This window comes from Rhinolophus sinicus, linkage group LG03 (genome assembly GCF_036562045.2).
Source record: "Rhinolophus sinicus isolate RSC01 linkage group LG03, ASM3656204v1, whole genome shotgun sequence".
Taxonomy (NCBI): domain Eukaryota; kingdom Metazoa; phylum Chordata; class Mammalia; order Chiroptera; family Rhinolophidae; genus Rhinolophus; species Rhinolophus sinicus.
In genome coordinates this window covers 176,786,082-176,806,228 of record NC_133753.1, presented here as the reverse complement: position 1 = coordinate 176,806,228, position 20,147 = coordinate 176,786,082, and the positions used below count along the sequence as shown (strand labels likewise).

The 20,147-nt window shown below is 39.6% G+C and overlaps 1 protein-coding gene and 1 long non-coding RNA gene across 4 annotated transcripts in view; one reads left to right on the top strand and one right to left on the bottom strand.

Annotated features, from left to right (window-relative positions):
* The window catches only part of AGXT2 (alanine--glyoxylate aminotransferase 2), a 39,949-nt gene extending 23,650 nt beyond the window's left edge, over positions 1 to 16,299 (bottom strand). The window contains exons 1-3 of one of the 2 annotated variants that reach the window (XM_019737289.2): positions 16,140 to 16,299; positions 4,179 to 4,267; positions 2,771 to 2,955 (exon numbers count right to left, since the gene is read on the bottom strand). In XM_019737289.2, coding sequence (XP_019592848.2) covers positions 2,771 to 2,955; positions 4,179 to 4,267; positions 16,140 to 16,227 — 362 coding nt within the window. In that variant the 5' untranslated portion in view covers positions 16,228 to 16,299. The remainder of the gene's footprint in view (positions 1 to 2,770; positions 2,956 to 4,178; positions 4,268 to 16,139) is intronic. The other variant, XM_019737290.2, reaches the window with a different exon arrangement.
* LOC141570725 (uncharacterized) overlaps positions 14 to 20,147 on the top strand; it is a 52,360-nt gene continuing 32,226 nt past the window's right edge. Inside the window, exon 1 of one of the 2 annotated variants that reach the window (XR_012495168.1) lies at positions 14 to 460. This is a non-coding gene — a long non-coding RNA (uncharacterized LOC141570725). The remainder of the gene's footprint in view (positions 461 to 20,147) is intronic. The other variant, XR_012495169.1, reaches the window with a different exon arrangement.

Sequence of the window (20,147 nt, the reverse complement as noted above, 5' to 3'; positions counted from 1 at the left end):
CTGGGCAAACAGAAGAGCAGAGTTACCCACACTGCTGGGGGGCATGTCTTTCCCAACACACACGCTGTTCATTGAACCCAAATATATGGCCATTCCTCAAAGAGTTTCAAGAGGCTGATTTCATCCACACAGGAGAAAGAACTCTGACCACCAGAGGTGTCTGGCAATGGGATGTGTTGCTCAAAAGATAATAATTACCTCACCAAGAGAAGAGAAGTGTTTAAAAGAAGACTAAATGATTATCTCTTAGGGATTTTAGAAAAGAAATTCCTGGTTTAGAAGGGAGTTTGGACTTAGGATCTCTTCTAACCAGGTTTTCTCATTAACCACACTTTCAATAGTTTGGAAAATAACATGACTCATTGTAAGCCTGTGTGTTGTAGAACCATCAAGCACATGTATACAACACAAGATCAATACTTTTTCCTTTGAAGGAGATCCCCATTTCTGGGTCTTAGAGGTCAGTACGGAACATTTTGTAACTTCATTCTGAAACCACATTCTGAGAAAGAAGGTTCATGTTGGGGGACAGTGGGAACTCGGGGTAAATAGATATGTGGGAACTGACTAGGAATGCCTTGAAAAGACAGATCAAGATGTTTGATCTTGACCTAAAGGACAGCAATGACTAACATTTGGTACACAGCAGTCTGTTTGTTATTAATACCTGTCACTTCGAAAAGATCAGTTCAGTGGTTAAACAATTTTGAGAAATGCTAGATCACATAGGTTTTCTTACGGCAGTACTTTGTAGTACCTTTCATGGTCTTATGTGCACTGTTTCTCCCCAGGAGGGAGATATAGTTTACAGTGTTTCCCACACTTATTTTTTCACAGGACTCTTTACTAATGAATCTTTCCTTTGATCAGTGTTCCATAGAACTCACTTTAGAAAATTGTGAAATATCAATAAACTCTTAAACAGAAGAGATACTTGACAAAAGCATTATTTAGTAAAATAAATCTGAGAGCCACATGAGGGTGGAATGTAGGGGAAGACTGGAAATGGTGAGGCCAGCTACGAGGGCAGGGTGGCCTTCTAGGCATGGAAGGAGGAGACCCCCTAGGAGGCTGGGTTAGTGGGACTTAGTGAGAGGGACTAATAGGAGAGGCATTTCAAGGGAGGGCAAACCAGACTTTGGTTGACTATAGGAAATGAAAGGCAAGGAAGAGTCAAAGATGATGTCAACTCTCTTGCCCGTGATATTGGGAAAAGTCCCGGATAAGTTGAGAAATACAGCTAGTTGTTTAGCTACCCAGCTCCTACGTAGCAGAGAATTTCTGCAGAGTAGGTAGCTCACTTGTGCTGCTTGAGTAAATGAACAGTTGGCTAGAAACAGTATTGTGGAGCACATGGTGGATTTGGTCTTGATAACATCGACTGTCAGCGGATGGTGGGATGTTATGGGGTGGGGAAGGGAGTGTTCTGGAAACTGTGTGAAATGTGGGACATCTTAATGCCTGCTCTAGGTTTACTAGAGTTATTATCATAGCTTGGTTTGGGGCCAAGCCTGAAGAAATAGAGTTGGGTAAGTCTGCTGAAAATATAGCAACTAATAACCAGATGTGGGGAGATGGGATGGGACCTATTCTATGAAGGGAAATAATAAGCTACAAAGGGAATATAGAAAGAAGAGCAGGGTGGCTAAGGAAAGAGCCTGGGAGACCCAGAGCTAGGGGGTCAGAGGGACTAGCTGCAGGATCAGTGGGAAATCAGGTGCACAAAGGTCATGAAGCCAGTAAGAGCGGTCGATTAACAAGGGCAATGTCCAACTTTATTGGGAGGCTTCAATGAGAATGTTAAAAAATTTCTCCTTTTTTTTTTCTTTCATGTGTGGTTTTCCTATGTTTTAAATTTCACTTGAAATTTATTCTGCATGTTCCTCAGGACCTTGCATGGGGCTAGTGCTCCCTGGAGACAGAAATGGGAAGGGGAAAGTTATGGAAGGAGAAGGTGAGGGCTGGACCCTGGAGTTAAAATTCACCCCTCACCACCTCACAGTTGCTTGTAGAGAAGACCCTTTGCCCCTACTTTGATAGAAGGGCCCAAACCTATTCAATTTACTTAGACTTGCTGCTTAATTTTCATCCCACTTAATGTCCATTTTATTGGCTAGATTACTAAAGGCAAGAGAAAACAGACATTAAAATGAGATGGCTGCACTGAAACCAGGACCACAGAAGGACCTGCTGAGGGCATTGGTGTGGATGGGTTGATGACCCAGGTAGCAGAGGATCTCAGGATGAATAGATCCATCCTAATGTAAATTTTCAGCCATGGTTACATCTTCCTCTTATCGTCTTTCCTTCCTCATCCATCAGTCAGAGTAGGTGATGAAGTTCCTTTGGCTAGAAGTGATTTCTCATCTCTTGTCATCCCCACCCCCACACCTGCCCCTGAATTCTCCGAGAATCTCCCGTCTTCCTCTTCTTTCTGCCTTTTCCTCAGTGCGTTTCCTCTCTGTGGAAAGCTGTTCCTAGTGAGGAGAAACACCCAGAAATGCAATACTCCATTCAGATGGTACATGCCATATTTCAGGTGCAATGAGAATGACTAACTCGTGTGTTGTTAAGAAAATGAAAAAACGCAGTGTTAAGAATTTTTTGTTGTTGTCATTACCCAGGAAGTAGCAAGGAGCATGTCAACCGTAAACTAGTATATGCCGAAGGGGAGAGAATTTTTAACCAGGGTTCTGAATCACTAACATGACCATTAGCCTGTTTGCCATATATTCTGGAGTGAAAAGCCCAGAATTTTAAGGATACTCACGGGTGGCAGTGACCGACACCGACAGTAACGATCCCAGAAAAGAAATCCAGGTATCTGTTTCCCTCATAATCAAATAGCCACTCCAAGTGACCCTGGTGGAGCAATAAAGGCTCTGAAAAATATGACGTCAGCATCGGGGACAGATGTTGCTTGTGGATCTCCAGGACACGGTCATAGGCGAGGGACTGTGGACGACAACATTTCAGTATTGAGAATCTTCCCTTTCCTTATCTCCTCATTTCTTAAGACAGCCAGTTACCAGAGCGGGGCCTCGTGTCTCTATGGGCTGAGGGTGAGGCCCCTGTGCTATGCTCACACGTGCATGTGTTTGCTCAGTTTCTTCCTTGTAGGATATGAAGGTCTTTCGTCTGATATTGGGGAAATTACTAATGCGGCCCTCTGATCCCTTTCTACATCAAACGTGAAGGAGGGGACTGAAAATTAATACCTCTCAATGGAAAGCCTTGGCTTTGATTTGATTTTTGCTGTGAAAAACAAAACAAAACAACTTTGGAAGTAAATGTCTGAAGTAAATGTCAATTTTTATTCCTTCTTACAGTTTTGTTTTGTTTCTTTTTAGGATAAAAAGTAAAGTGTGGGTGGTGTTCGTGTCTTTAATGATCAAACTTCTCTCCTATACTTCTCTTTGTGGGTCCCTCCTGACTACCTATTAATTCTACAATTTCTAACCTCTGAATATGACATATAAAATAAAAAGCTTGGGAAGAGAGAGAGAGAAAAAAATATGTATTAGCTTGAGAGCAAAATGATGACTTCATGTTTTTTAGTGGAGAACTCAGGAACATCAGATCACGCATTGCCATAGGAGACAGTCAAAATCAGAACATTATTTTTGATTTTCTTTTTTTAACTTTTTAAAATTTTATTTTTAGTGTGTTTTTTCAGGACCCATCAGCTCCAAGTCAAGTAGTTGTTTCAATCTAGTTGTGGAGGGGGCAGCTCACTGGCCCATGTGGGGATTGGACCAGCAACCTTGTTGTTAAGAGCACCGTGCTCTAACCAACTGAGCTAACTGGCCACCCCCAGAACAACATTTTTTAAAGTTAATGTGTCCTGTCACATTTTGTGATATATGTATTTATGTACCTGTATGTCTATATCCCTATTCCTGGGATGCATATATTGTGTCTTTCCTGCATTCTTTGCCTCTCTGTCTCTGCCTCTGCCTCTGTCTTTCTCTCACACACACGCACACCAATTTGTACAACAGCATTGAATGGAGTTAGGGGGTTCAGATGCTCCCAGTGACTTAAAAGGATAGATTCTCTGGGATGGGATGGCTCAGTGGCAGGCAGGGCCATTTGTGGGTCTTTTTGAGGAAACGATTCATTTAGCCCCTTAAGGAAGAACCACCTCTTTGGGGTTTTTCTAAAGCTCCCACTCTTACCTGGTATCTTTCGGGTGTGAAGTCACATGGAGGCATTCTGGGTTTTGTGTGAAGACCGAGCTTGGTTACAGATGTGCAGAAAGCACCTGCTAAAAGCGAAGTGAGTTAGGATCCTCAACTAAACATCACACAGGCCCATTTGTAAAAATCACTCATGGTTATCCAAATCAAGGTCCTTAGGCATTTTCATTTCTTAGTTAAAAAAAAAAAATCATTTCAGTCATCCTTTAGTTTGGATTTAAAAACTGAGTTTTCTGGAGGAACAAAAGGGTTTTGTTCCTCGAATCTAGTCAGGAAAGGCATGGAGGATGTTGGGGGAAGTTATGGTTTCCCTACCACAGTCCATCACAAGTTTGGGGAGCTCCTCCCCCACCCCCGGTGCCAACTACATGTCTCTTTTAGTTGCCCACACTTCTTCCAGTGCCATGTGTTGCTGGAATAGATCCTCTTTGTAAATAGAGGTGCTGTCTAAACTTTGGGTTGCCCAATAGCTGAATCCCAGTACTTATCCAAGTTCGTGGTACTGGGTTGACTTAATAAACAAGAAATGAATGGCTGTTGACTATCCTTGTGAGGAATGAGGAGAGATAAGTACTAGGCAATGTATTATATTAACAAATAAATACTGCATGCAAATAGATCTGGAAGACAAACCTTCCTCCAAATCACAATACAAAGAGCATGACGTCACAAGACCGTGACAAAGCAAAGAGAAGCTGACCCAGAGGAATCATTAAGTATTTGGAGCTAGAAGGGACCTTAGGTTTGTGTAGATGAGGAAACCAGCCTAAAGTGGTTAAGTTAATTTGTTCAAGGTCACCAAGCTAGTTAGCTGCATGCAGAACAACAATAAAACTCCAAGTTTCTGATTCCCAGCCTAGTACTTTTTCACTCATTCATTGGCCACCTTCCCCTTCCCCTGCCAGCACAGATTTTGATGTCTCTATGGCATTGCAATGGAATAATAAATAGAGTAACAGATCAGAGCTGGAAGAGATGTCTAGAGACTTTTTAAGTCTCTTGGAAAAGAATGCTGCTAATTTTGAAGTCTGAGATAATTTTGCAGGTGCAGAGAGCTGAGGAAATGATGTCTCTTATTCAGCACAAAGGTTTGAATTCCTGGATGAAATGTTGGTATTTTGTGTGGTTATGAAGTCACAGTCCTGAGAAACACAATGAACAATTGTGTTTTTAAAGGAAGCTGAAAAGTAACAGCTCTAAATATGTTTTCTTTCAAAGAGGTCTCATTCACTTTTCTGCTCTAAAGAATCACAAATGTCATTAATTTGCTCTTCCTTTAAAAGCAAGTGGCTTTTTTCTCTCCATGCGCAAAAATGACCAAAAAGTGATAACTTAAGTTTTCTGAGAATTTCACGTTTTGAAGAGCTTTTCACTGTGTCCCTCTACATTAGTTACACTTCTGAGATGGAAAAAAAAAAATTCTGAATGTGTTTCTAAGAACTCAAATTCCCTTCTCTCTTTCAGTCTCATTTTCCTATCTGCAAAATTGGAGTTGTGCATTGAGAAGGCTGTAAGCTCTCTTGACTTCAAGGTTATGAGAATTACGAGAGTAGGCTGGAGGGGGAAGAGAATTGGAAAGAAAGATTTGATAAAGGAAAGCCTGCATTTGAAACAGTCAAGGCAGACTCATTCATTCATTGGTTCATTCATTCATTCATCCATTAACTCAACTGATAGGAATATGATGGTGGAATGAGGGCTCCAAATAAAATACATAAAGTCCTGTTCTCAGGAAGGAAGGAAGGAAGGACAGAAGGAAGGAAAAAATGAAGACAGATAGCAGGCAAGTAGGAAAAATAATTGGTCAATAAGTAAAATAAGTCTAGATAACATCTGAAAAGTCTATTGCCTTTCATACCTCCCATCTCACTAAACAACCAAAACTTAAGAATAATAGGAATAATAATAATTGATGGCTAAAAAAGAAACAAAATACCTTGGTTTTCATTATTTCCTAGGAAAAAATTAAAATCTAAATATATAAATAATTGTCTGCATTCTTTTCTAAATTATGTATATGTAAATATATATAAATATAAATATACATATATATTTAATTATAGTTGACATTCACTATATTCAGCTTCAGCTTCAGGTGTACAGCACAGTGGTCAGGAATCTACACTGTCCATGAAGTGATCTCCCTAATAAAACATGTACCCATCTGACACCCTACAAAATCTTTGCAACATTAATGATTATATTCCCCAAACTGTCTTCCATACCCCCGTGGCATTATTGTGGCTACTAATTTGTACTTTTTAATTCCTTTACCTTCTCTCTCAACCCCACCCATCTAGCAGACATCAGTTTTTTCTCTATATCTCTGAGACTACTTCTGTTTAGTTTGTTCATTTATTCTGTTGTTTAGATTCCACATACCATGTTTCCTGAAAATAAGACCTAGCTGGACCATCAGCTCTAATGCATCTTTTGGAGCAAAAATTAATATAAGATTGGGTATTATATTGTATTATATTATACCTAATCTTATATTAAAATAAGACCGGGTCTCTTATTAATTTTTGTTCCAAAAGATGCATTAGAGCTGATGGTCTGTTTAGGTCTTATTTTTGGGGAAACACGGTATAAATGAGATCATATGGTATTTGTCTTTCTCCAAGTGACTTATTTCAATTAGCAAAGTGTTCTCTAGGTCCATCCATATCGTTGCAAATGGTAAGGTTTCATTTTTCTTTATAGCCGAGTAATACTCCATTGTATAAATGTACCACAGTTTTTTAATCTAGTCATCTACCGCTCGGCATTTCAGTTGTTTCCGTGTCTTGACTATTGTGCATAGTGCTGCAATAAATATAGGGGTACATATATTTTTTTTGAATTAGTGTTTTGGGTTTCTCTGCAAGATACCCGGGAGTAGAATTGCAGGGTCATGAGGTAGTTCCATTTTCAATTTTTTGAGATACCTCCATGCTGTTTTCCATAGTGGCTGCACCAATCTGCAATCCCACCAACAGTGCACAAGGGTTCCCTTTTCTCCACATCCTCACCAACACTTGTTGTTTATTGATTTATTGATGATAGCCATTCTGGCCAGAGTGAGGTGGTATCTCATTGTGGTTTTTATTTGCATTTTCTCTAATGGTTAGTTATGTTGAACACTTTTTCATATGTCTGTTGGCCATCTGTATGTCCTCTTTAGAGAAATGTCTCTTCACGTCTTCTGCCCATTTTTCAATTGGGTTGTTTGTTTTTTTGGTGTTGAGTTGTATGAGCTTTTTTAAAAATAAATTTTGGATATTAACCCCTTATCTGATGTATCATTGACAAATATCTTCTCCCATTCAGTAGGATGCCTTTTTGTTTTATTGATGGTTTCCTTGGCTGTGAAAAAACTTTTTAGTTTGATGTAATCCCATATGTTTATTTTTTCTTTAGTTTCTCTTGCCCAAGGGGATATATCAGTAAAAATATTATTAAGGGTAATATCTGCAAATTTACTACCTATATTTTCTTCTAGGAGTTTTATGGTTTTGGATTTTACGTTTAAGTCTTTAATCCATTTTGAATTTATTCTCGTCTATGATGTAAGGAGATGGTCCAGCTTCAGTTTTTCCCATGTGTCTGTCCAGTTTTCCCAGCATCATTTGTTAAATAGACTGTCTTTACCCCAGTGTAAATTCTTGCTTCCATTGTCATAGATGAAATGACCATATAGGTATGGATTTAGTTCTGGGCTCTCTATTCTGTTCCATTGATCTATGTATGTATCTGCTTTTATGCTAATACCATGCTGTTTTGATTACTACAGGCTTGTATTATGATTTGATGTCAGGTAGCATGATACCTCCCACTTTGTTCTTATTTCTCAAGATTGCTGTGGCTATTTGGGATTTTTATGGTTCCACATAAATTTTAGGATTATATGTTCTTGTTCTGTGAAAAATGTCATTGGTAATTTGATAGGGATTGTGTTGAATCTATACATTGCTTTAGGCAGTATGGACATTTTAACTATATTAATTCTTCCTATCCATGAATAGCCTGCATTCTTTATTCAAAATAGCTTATGTTTTGAGAATGACGTAAGAGTTCAGTGTTAATAAAACTTCTCTTGGGTTCTTGGAAATTGTGTGTGTGCATGTACACACATGCCTGTTTGTGTATGCATGCATGGGGGCTGTGTGTGTATGGGGGGGGACAGACCCAAGAGGAGTGGGGGAAGGGATAACTGAGCTCTGAGGTAATAAAACTGAATCCCAGGTCTATTTCTGTATAGACATTTTTTTGTTTCCTTTTTTATCGTTTTAATTGTCTGATGTTGCCTTTTTGGGCCGCTAAACACAGATGACAACTAATGATTTTCATCTAATTCACCAATGTCCACTTCAAGTCACCTGGACAACTCAACTTAAAAGTGACATTTAATTTGGAGAACCCCACCACACTTACATAATAAATGCCAAGTGGGTAAGTGAGTTTAGTTTTCCAACTGCATAATTCTCACAGAGTTCCACAGCAAGTAACCTTAACTTTTTCTTCTTTCCCCCCAAATCAATCAAAAAGTGAAAACCTATCGGGCAAGATTAGTGAGGGAAATCGATTTTTGTGACGTTTGAAAATTCTAGGGGAAATTCTCTTTGTAATGATAAAGATTTTTCTAATATCCACAACCAGCTTTCAACATGGAGAAGGCATTTATCAAGGGCTTCCTTACTCATAAAAAAAAACAAGGTTATAAAGTATTTGAAAATACACAATGGACGCAGTTAATGGAACATTAAGGCGATTTACTGAAATGCTTTACTTCTGCCTAGCATATTAGGCAACTTTAAAAAAAATTGTCACTTTGGTTATCTCATTTGATACTTAGCATCGTCAAGGCTTTAGGAAGATTTTGTCTTTCACCTTAGAGCTGAGGCTGAGATAGACTAAATGTGAGGTGTTTGCAGTTTTGTGGGCCTCCCATAGGGTTAGGGGCTTGACATGCCACCTCATGGAGGCCTGTTGAGACAAAGGTGAGGTCTGGATAAGTGAGGGGCAGTGGTTTTGGTTGGGGAGAAATTTTTTCTCATCTGCACCCCGCTGGGCTGGAGCTGCCAGCTCCCAGATGTGGCGGGCACCTTTTTTTCCTTCATAAACTGTTCCGCAGTCTGCAGGGTTAGAGGACTTTTATAGTTGCTGTTCAGTATCATCCAATCCCCCATCACAATTAATAGGACTCTAGTCTCTGTGGGGCACCACTTCTGCCAAACCATGTGCTCTGAGAGACAGGATAACCCCACCAGGGCTGCCAGGGTAAGGACAGAAAACCTATGATGGATGAAAGAGATGTCCTCTCCTTAGGGCCTGAAGTCTCCTGAGGGCCTGAGAATACAACCCAGATGGAGAGAATAGCTGGCAGCCTTTATCAGAGCCATGACACGCTTAGGAAGCATTTGCTGCCCGACCTTCCCTTGTGTCTCTTCATGCCCAATCCTGCCCACCTCCTCACTCTTCTGTTGATTCTTTCCACCCTCCCTCCATAGCCTTCCAATACACAATCTTTTGCTTTAAGTAAACCAGGCCCAGTTGCTGTTGTTCACAAGCGAGAACTCTGCCTGATCCTGAGGCTAGCAGCTCGTCCTTCCTTTTGGCACTTTTGGGAGCAGGCCCTGTCTGAGGTCACCCCTCCTGGCCCTTGGCAAGGGTTAAATCAGTTCTGAGGCTCCTGCGAAAACTTCCTGGAGCAGTGTGGGCGGGAGACTTCCCTTCAGGGCTAATTTTAATGTTTTTCTCAGAAAAAGGATTGCAGAAATCATGGGAAGCTTCTCAGGGACATGGGCGTTATTTGCCATCACCCGCAGCCCTGTGCACCCCTCCTTGGGGGCGAGAAGGCAGATGATAGGAAAATGGTACATTCGAGCACATACCCCTCCTTCCTGGAAATGTTATACATTTATCAATCGTTAGCTGGTTAGTAAGAAAGAAGGCACCACTGAGATATTTTCTTCGCTCTTTTATACTGAAAATAAATTGCTTCTATAACTTTGCATACATATTTAGCCCTAAATGATTGTGCATGTCAAATATAGGCAAGGTTGAATATTTTATGTACTCATATATCATCCAGTGTGTAGGCTGGTGTTATACGAGGATTGTGATGCATTTATTTTTGTGTTTCCGACAATACTTAACATCTGGTGATCTCCCTACCTAACATACCCCTGCCTCCTCCTCCCTCCATTTTATCTTTCTTCCCCTTCACCCTGATTTGGCTTTATTCACGACATGTGTCTCTACTGGATTTTTTTTTAAACTTATTTGTTTACCTGTTTATGCTCAGTTTCTCTCAATGGGATACATAAGGCAGTAGTTTTACTTTGCTTACTATGGCTCTGCTTACGGTACAGGTGCACAGTAGGTGCTCAAATACATTTTTTTAAAATAATTTTTTATTAATTACAATTGACATACAATATTATACTAGTTTCAGGTGTACAACATAGTGATTAGACATTTATACAACTTATGAAGTGATCACCCTGATAAGTCTAGTATCCATTTGACACCATACATAGTTGTTACAATATTATTGACTATATTCCCTGTGCTGTACTTTACATCCCCATGACTACTGTGTAACAACCAATTTATGCTTCTTAATCCCTTCATCTTTTTCATTCATCCCTGCAACCCCTCTCCCATCTCACAACCACCAAAATGTTCTCTGTATTTATGAGATTGTGTTCTGTTTGTTCATTTGTTTTTTAAATTCCTCATATAAGTGAAATCATGTGATATTTGTCCCTCTCTGTCTGACTTATTTCACTTGGCATAATACCCTCTAGGTCCACCCATGTTATTGCAGATGGCAAGATTTCATTCTTTTTTATAGTTGAGTGATATTCGATTGTATATATGTACCACTTCTTTATCCATTCATCCATCGATGGACACTTAGATTGCTTCCATATCTTGGCTATTGTAAATAATGCTACAATGAACATATGGATGCCTGTATTTTTTTTTTAATTAGTGCTTTAAATTTCTTCAGATAAATGCCCAGAAGTGGGATTACTGAGTCCTTCTTTGTTTCTTGTTATAGCCTTTGTTTGTTAAGTATTGCTGCCCCAGCATTTTTTTCCCACTTCCATTTTCATGAAATGTCTTTTACCCATACTTTTAATTTCAGTCTGTGTATTTTCTTTTTTTATCTGAAGTGAGTGTCTTGTAGGCAGTATGTGTAAGGGACCTGTTTTCTTATCCATTCAACCACACTATGATTTTTTCTTTTTCCAGAATGCTCTTTATTTGGACACTCACAGGACATGTTCCCAAGTATTTGTTTGAAGTTACATGCAAAACTCATTCTCTCACTTTCCACCTGCTCTGCTTTTCCTTTGGACCGATGTATCTTAAAGCCTACAGTTCTCAGCTATTGTGAACATGCAGGCAATGTGTTAGGGACCTACATGGAGCATCTGCTTCAAAATATGGAGTAAGAGTCTATGGACAAAGTCACTAAGACATTGAAACTCACAGGGGACCAAGGCAGAGAAAGGCGACAAAATCAGTTCATGAATTTGGGACTGTGAGCTTCCAGGGGAACAAAGAACATGCTAAAAAACATTGTTTTGATTCTTCCTGTTTGAGAAAAATACAATGAGCCCTGAATTTATGTTTCTATATTTACCACTGTCTGTAAGTCACTAAAGATCATTCTATGTCTTTTGATTGGAGCATTTAATCCCTTTACCTTTAAAGTAATTGTTGATAGATATGTAGTTATTGCCATTTTATTATTTATTTTTTAAATCTTTCTTTCCTTTCCTTTCCTTTCCTTTCCTTTCCTTTCCTTTCCTTTCCTTTCCTTTCCTTTCCTTTCCTTTCCTTTCCTTTCCTTTCCTTTCCTTTCCTTTCCTTTCCTTTCCTTTCCTTTCCTTTCCTTTCCTTTCCTTTCCTTTCCTTTCCTTTCCTTTCCTTTCCTTTCCTTTCCTTTCCTTTCCTTTCCTTTCCTTTCCTTTCCTTTCCTTTCCTTTCCTTTCCTTTCCTTTCCTTTCCTTTCCTTTCCTTTCCTTTCCTTTCCTTTCCTTTCCTTTCCTTTCCTTTCCTTTCTTTCTTTTTGTCTTAAAGAAGTCCCTCTAACATTCCTTGTAATACTTTGGTGATGATGAAGTCCTTAACTTCTTCTTGTCTGGGAAGTTCTTTATCTGTCCTTTGATTCTAAGTGATAGCTTTGCTGGGTAAAGTAATCGTGGTTGTAGGTCCTAACTTTTCATCACTTTTAATATTTCCTGCCAATCCCTTCTGGGCTTCTGTTGAGAAGTTAGCTGATAGTCTTATGTGAGCTCCCTTGTAGGTAACTGCTTTTCTCTTGCTGCTTTTAAGATTCTTTCTTTGTCTTTAAGTCTTGGCATTTTAATTATGATGTGTCTTAGTGTGGGCCTGTTTGGGTTCATCTTGTTTAGGACTCTCTGAGTTTCCTGGCGTTGTATGTCTGTTTCCTCTGCTAATTTAGGAAAGTTTCCATCATTATTTTAAAAATCTTTATTAAATTTATTGGGGTGACATTGGTCAGTAAAATTATATAGGTTTCAAGTGTACGATTCTATAATACATCATCTATATATTACCTTGTGTGTTCACCACCCAGAGTCAGTTCTTCCATTACATATACTTGACCCCCTTTACCCTCTTCTACCACCCCCACCTCCCCTTACTCACTGGCAAACACTAAACTGTTGTCCGTGCCTATGATTTTTTTGTTTGTTTGTTTTGTTCTTTTGTTACTTTCAGTTTTATATGGTACATATGAGTATAAGTGAAATTTTTCTGTCCGACTTATTTCTGACTTATTTCACTTAGCATGATAATCTCAAAATCTATCCATGTTGTTGCAAATGACAGTATTATATCTTTTCTTATAGCTGAATAATATTCCATTGTATGTATGTACCACATCTTCTTTATCCAATAATCTATCGAAGACACTTTATTTCCATATATTGGCCACCATTAATAATGTGGCAATGAACATAGGGGTACAAATATCTTTATGGATAAATGTTTTCAAATTTTTAGTAGGTATCCAGATGAGGGATTGCTGGGTTGTATGATAATTCTATTCTTAATTTTTTTGAGGAACTTCCATACTGTTTTCCATAGTGGCTGTACCAATTTACATTTCCAGCAGCAGTGTTTGAGGGTTCATTTTTCTTCACAACCTCTGCAACACTTGTTATTATTTGTCTTGTTGATGGTAGCCATTCTAATAGGTATGTGGTGGCATCTCATCGTAGTTTGGAATTGCATTTCCCTAATACTTAGTGATGTTGAACATTTTTTCATATATCTGTTGGCCATTTGTATATCTTCTTGGGAGAAGTGTCTATTTAGGTCCTCTGTACATTTTTTATTTGGATTGTTTATTTTTTGTTGTTGTTGAGTTGTGAGAGTTCTTTATATATTTTGGATATTAGCCCCTTATAAGAGGCATTGTTTGCAAATATCTTCTCCCATTTGTTTGGTTGCCTTTTCGTTTTGTTTATGACTTCTTTTGCTGTGCGGAAGCTTTTTAGTTTGATGTAGTCCCACTTATTTATTTTTGCTTTTACTTCCCTTGCCTCTGAGGTGAAATTCATAAAATCCTCTCTGAACCCAAGGTCCATAAGTTTAGCACCTATTCTTTCTTCTTTGCAATTTATTGTTTTAGGTCTTATGTTTAGGTCTTTGTTTCATATTAAGTTAATTTTGGTATATGGTGACAGAGAGCAGTCTAGTTTCATTCTTTTGCACGTGTCTTTCCAATTTTTCCAGCACCATTTATTGAAGAGGCTGTCTTTTCTCCAGTGTATGTTTTTGGCTCCTTTGTTGAAAATTATCTGTTCATATATATGTGGGTTTATTTCTGGGTTCTCAATTCTATTCCATTGTTCTCTGTGTCTGTTTTTCTGCCAAAATCATGCTGTTTTGATTATTATCACTATATAGTATCAAGTCAGGGAATGTGATACCTCTAGCCTTGTTCTTTTTTGCTTAGGATTGCTTTGGCTATTTGGGGTCTCTTGTGATTCCATACAAGTCTAATGATTTTTTTGTTTGTTTTATTTCCTTAAAAAAATGCCATTGGGATTTTGATGGAGATTGCATTAAATCTGTATATTGCTTTGGGTAATATAACCATTGTAACCATGGTGATTCTTCCCATCCATGAACATGGAGTATCATTCCTAGTTATAGGACTTCTGTTCATCTGGACTTCAGGCAATTCTCAGTGACGGTTGTTCTATAGTTTTGTTTCAGTTTTGATGTGGTCATGGGAGGAGGCCAGCACACTGTTTACCTATTCTGCCGTTTTAACTGGAATTCATGGTACTCAAACACTTGATTAGATGTATATTTTACACAATATTTTGTATATTATGTATTCAATGAGTGTGTACTTGGATAATCAAATATAAGCAGGCATATATATAGATACAGCACATAAAAAAAAGTAGAAATAAAGCCCCAAAGGATTTCGAAAAGCTAGGTAAAGAGTATGACATTCATGTCTATGTGGCATGGGTTTGCAAGGTTGCTTCTTCTCTGTAGTTCCCTTGGCAGAGCTATGTTAAGGAGTCCCTAATGCATTGATCAAGATCTTTAGGCACCAAGCCTCACCTGCCATTTCTAAGACATCTGCTACTACCATCAACTCAGCTCCATAACCATCATGGATTAGGAAGAAAAAGGGGAAGGGGCTTCAGAGAGGGCTTTTTCATTTGTCAACAACTGGTACTTTCATATAGCATCCTCCTCATTGAGCATAAAACTCTGGGTTTACTTCTAGCTCTTTCTCAGAAAATGTTGGGGTTAAATGATGTTCTGGCAACAAACCCATGACTGAGGGAAGAGAGAACTCCAAACAGAACTGGAAGCAGAGTGGGTAGAAACGGTCTGGTAGAATCACCTGACTTGGGAGGCAGACAGACATGGCTTTGAATCCCAAGTTGTTACTTCTATGCTTCTGTCTTTGACAAAATTTCTTATTTATTCTTTATTCTTCTGTCTCCTTTTCTGTGAATTGGGATAATAGTGCTCACTAAAAAGTTTGGTTGAAGATTAAAGGAGATAATCATGTAAAGCATCAGATATGTGTTAAGTTTCAAAGATTTGCATTTGTCAAGGGAGTAAAAAGCAAATAGGAGAAGAAGAAAGAATAGAGAAAAAAAGAAAGATGAGGATAAAATGAAGATAAAATTTATCATAATGGGAAATGGGAAAAGGTGCCCTGTTCCCGGTTAGAGCTTGTGAGGCATAGGGTGACACGATGGCACATAAACATGCAGCTAGCTGCCTATGCTCGTGTTTGCATGAGGGAAATTGGTAAGGAGGTGGTGGGGTTCTAGTGAAACAAGATACATGTGAAAATGACAAGCACATATGACATAATACGTGAAGCTATTACTGGCTGGTTACCCCACGTCTCCTTACAATTTCTGTTCCTGCTGGAGAGAGAAAGGACTCTGAGTGGAAGAGGAGGGCTCAGGGTTGAGTTCTAGTTTCTTGGGTAAATGACTGCACTTCTGTCAGTCTCCTTGTCGGTAACTGAGGGGATGGTTCCATCTCCTGGGGGCACGGTGGAAATGTGTGAGGATGCCTTATGTCTTTTAAAGTAGTCAGCCATAAATATCTCTACATTGCATTGAATGCTTTACTTTAAATTGCTTTTCTTTTATTTCTTCTTTGTATTACAGCTAAGATATCATGCTGCTTTTATTTTGAAAATGTATATAGTCAGGTTTTATTATCCATGAATTTTATTTCAGGGCAAAAAGGGGCATTGGAAAATACTGGACATGAGAGAGGGGCATTGGATCTGACAGGATGAGAACTGCTGTGTCAGATGACCTGTCTCTAAGACCCCATCCAGGTCTAACATTCCAAAATTCCAGAACATAGCCCTTTCCCCTCACTGACCCTCCACCGACCCATGACTCCCTAGTTTCCACTCACCGCTCAGAGAAGGGCACTTCTTTCGGATCCTGAGAAAGGAAGTCTCCAGGCGCAAAGTTCTAGGCAAATGTCTCCAGGCTAGAGTCATGTCTCTTAGTCAGGATGCAAATCTCTATGGAAGCAGTTCGGAGGAAGGGTTCCAACTGCTCATCCCCCGGCTGGACTTTGAAATTAGGACAGAAGGGGAGGAGCTCTAGAGGGAATCCTGGAATGGTTACTGCCACCACTTCAACAAGCAGAGCTTTCAGGGCTGGCGACAGTGCCTTAAGGAAAGAGAAAGAAAAAGGGAGTGGGGTAGGGAAGGAGGGAGAAAGGAAAGAGAAAAAATGCAGGCAGGCAAAGTGAAGGTCTTCTGGACTAGTTTTGTTAGTTTTGTGTTCCATCAGGGTCTCATTGGGGTGGGTTTCTCTGCAGGAGGGTGGGAATGGGTGTGGGGGAAGGGTCAGGAATTGAGAAGGAGGCATATGAATAGAGAGAGAAGGGGAATATGTATGAAGTAAATGAATAAATAAATTGGTATTGGTATTGGGGCATCTTAGAGAAAGGGAAGAGGGATTATCGGAGAAGGGGGCACTCCAAAGGGAAGGAGAGGGCCACCAAATAGCTACGGAAAGCTCTAGATGCTATGCATCCCCTTAGTTGTCTGAATGAGGCAAGAAGATGAGAGCTGAGGAGTTAGGGCACTTTATTTTTATTACATTTTAATTTCTTAAATTCCCAGTTGTCATTCCTGCCTCCCCCTCCTCTAATCTCCATAAGCAGCTATTTAGTCTGTTTGATATATATCTTTTTGTTAGTATATATTCATAAAATGTGTATTGCTAGGGGTTCATGAATTTTTCATTTATAAATATGTATCCTATTTTTCCCACTCAGAGCTGTGCTTCTAAGATCCATCCAGGTTGCTCTGAGTATATCTTTTCCAGGTTTCCAACTGCTGCCAGCAGGAGTCAATGTGCCTTTGCATGGCTGTGCTGAAGGGGGACAGTGACAAAGGCAATTGGAGCTGGAGGGTACAGGGCATATGGGTCAGCACCATACAAGGGGGACAGTTAACTTGGTCACATCCTCCACCAACATCTGGGAAACAACCTTTTATCCCAAATACCCACAGGAGGCAAGGGTACCAGCTAAGCCCAGAAAGTGTTCTAAGTTCGATGCACATTGTCCCATTTTGTGTGGGCTCCCAGCTCCCAGCCCCTTCTGCTGTGGCAAATAGTTATGTGATCTGACTGGGGATGACCCATGTCAGTGAGACTAGGGATGACACAGCCTCTTACGGGGTGTCCAATCTGTCATGGCCTGAGGTGAGAAAATATTGAGTTCCTGAAGTTTGGCATGTGTTCTTCAGCTCCATGGGGCTATGATCAAATTTGTCCTTGTTACTGCGGGCTGCCACCTTCTGTGACTTGAGATTTTTCTGGGGCTGTAAGTTCAGAGATTGTGATGGTGCGAGGCACCCAGTGACATCAGTGGCTGCCTAGGGTGGGGACTGCAAAGCACTGCATTCTGAATAACTGCAACATGAAAAGTGGGGTCTTTTTCTTGAAAAAGAAAAAACCTTTTTTTTCTGATTACCATAACAATACATAGTTTTTATGAAAACAAACTGAAGCCTGGAAAAGCATAATCAAGAAAGTAAAATCACAATAAATCTGACCATTATATTTTAGTAAAGACTCTTTCAGAAGTCTTTTTACATGTGTATGCCTGTGTATATACACGCCATTTTACAAATTGCTTTGTCAGTTATCCAGCTTTTCAAGCAAAAAATATAGATCTGAGTAATCGTTCCTATTTTTTTCATAATATTCCATTATATATTTTATTTAATTTTGGAAAGTTCTTGGCCAAGATTACAACTTGAAATCTTTCTTCTTTTCTGTCTTTTCTTCTTTTATTTCAATTACACATATATTACACACCTTTTGAAATTGTTTCACTGTTCTTGAAGGTTCTGTTATGTTTTACCCCCTCTTTGTTCTCATTGCATTTTAGTTTTGGAAGTTTCTATTACCTATCTTCCAGCTCACTGATTCTTTCCTCAGCCTGTCCAGTCTACTAATGAGCTCATCAAAGACATTCCTCATTTCTATCACAGTGTTTTTGATTTCTAGCATTTCTTTTGGACTTATTCGTAGCGTTGCCATCTCTCGGCTCACATTATCCATTTGGTATCACATAATGCCTACTTTTTCCATTAGAGGCCTTAACATTATCATAGTTCTTTGAAATCGGAGGGTTCTAGTATCTGTGTCATGTCTGAGTCTGGTTCTGATGCTTGCTTTATTTCTTCAGACTGTGTTTTTTTCGCTGTCCTTTTAGAATCCTTTGCAACCTTTTGATAAAAGCTGGACCTGCTACACTGGTACTGTTGAGGTAAATACGTCTTTAGGGTGAGATTTTATATTAATCGAGCTGGGAGTTGGATATGTTTAATGTTTGCTGCAGCTGCAGGTGCCAGAGGATTCAGATGTCTCTAGCTCCCTCGCTTTTGTGTCCTCTGGTGTCTTAAGGCTTCCCTAAGAACTTCTTAAATAGACTCAGCATCTGGCACCTTCTTCCGCTGTAATCCATTTTAGTATCCTGGAGCTGTAAACTCTGTGATGAGATCTAGATCTTTCAGTGGGCCTGTGTCTCTGGGCTGTGACCTTCACAAGTGTTTCTCCAGTAGTGTAACTTAAAAAAATAAATAAAAAAAGCGATCCTATCCTCAACTCCCTCCTTTGGCTTCAGGTTTTCCAGTCTATTTCCTTGAATCCCTTATCCCTGTTGAGTATGTTGTTTTTGTTTTTCCCTCCTCTAGATGAGACAGGAAGATTAGAGGGGACTTTGGGGATAATGTCTTTCACGGAGCTGATACAGTACAGGGCCCTGGCCTGGCAAAGTCATTTCCCCCAAATAATAGACCTTCCTTCTGCCTTTTTTTTTTTTTTTTAACAGGACTTTCTTGGGAAACAGTGTGTTATTCTAAGTCAAGTTGTTGTCCTTTGAGTCTTAGTTGTGGAGGGCACCGCTCAGCTCCAGGTCCAGTTGCCATTGTTAGTTGCAGGGGGCGCAGCCCACCATCCCTTGAGGGAGTCAAACTGGCAACCTTGTGGTTGAGAGCCCACTGGCCCATGTGGGAATCAAACCAGCAGCCTTTGGCGTTAGGAGCACGGAGCTCCAACCACCTGAACCATCGGGCTGGCCCTAGATCTTTGTTAAAGTGAAGGCTCTGAGCACATTTCCCAATAATTAGTAGTCTCCTTCCCCAGCCAGAGCTCCTCACCATGAAAACTTGGTGCTATTCCTCTAGGTAAGGCCCATAAAGTTTGGGGTTCTCCAGAGGCTGTGGCAACCAGGGAGTTTCTCATTCTCACACTCGTCTACACTAGTCATCCAGCAGTTTGTCAGAATTACTGTTTAAGTGTTCTTACCAGTTATGACTCTGGAGGCTTTGGCTGCAGGGTAAGCAGGTCTTTGCTGTGACTCTCAGGATTTGCCTGCATCTCCAGATGTTTCTGATAGGTTCAAGAAAAGCTCATTGATTTCCATTTGTGCAGCTTCTTCTTGTAAAAATGGGAATGACAACTTTTAACCTCTTTGCATGTTGAAGATAAAGCTGGAAGTCCCCATATATTTCATTTAATAAGTCCTTATTGATGGACAGCTATATTTTCTCCAACAGCCTAGGACATAGACTTTCGTGCACTGTGCTAATTATGGTTTTCTTTGGATAAATTCCTTGAAGAGGAATTGCTAAGTTAAAATGTATGTATGTACATTTTAAATGCACTCCAGTATGATGGCATCAATTTATAACTCAATGAATATTGCACAAAACTGTTTTCTAAGATATTGGGTCTTTTGACCTTTTTAGAATTCCCGTGATATTCTACTGAATCTTTACACTGGGATGAGAGGAAACTTAGATTCCCCCCAGATCATCATTTTCAGTTTAAGAGTCACCTGAAATATCGACCTAAGATCCTACCTTAAGTTCACAGATAACATTCCTGTTAAACA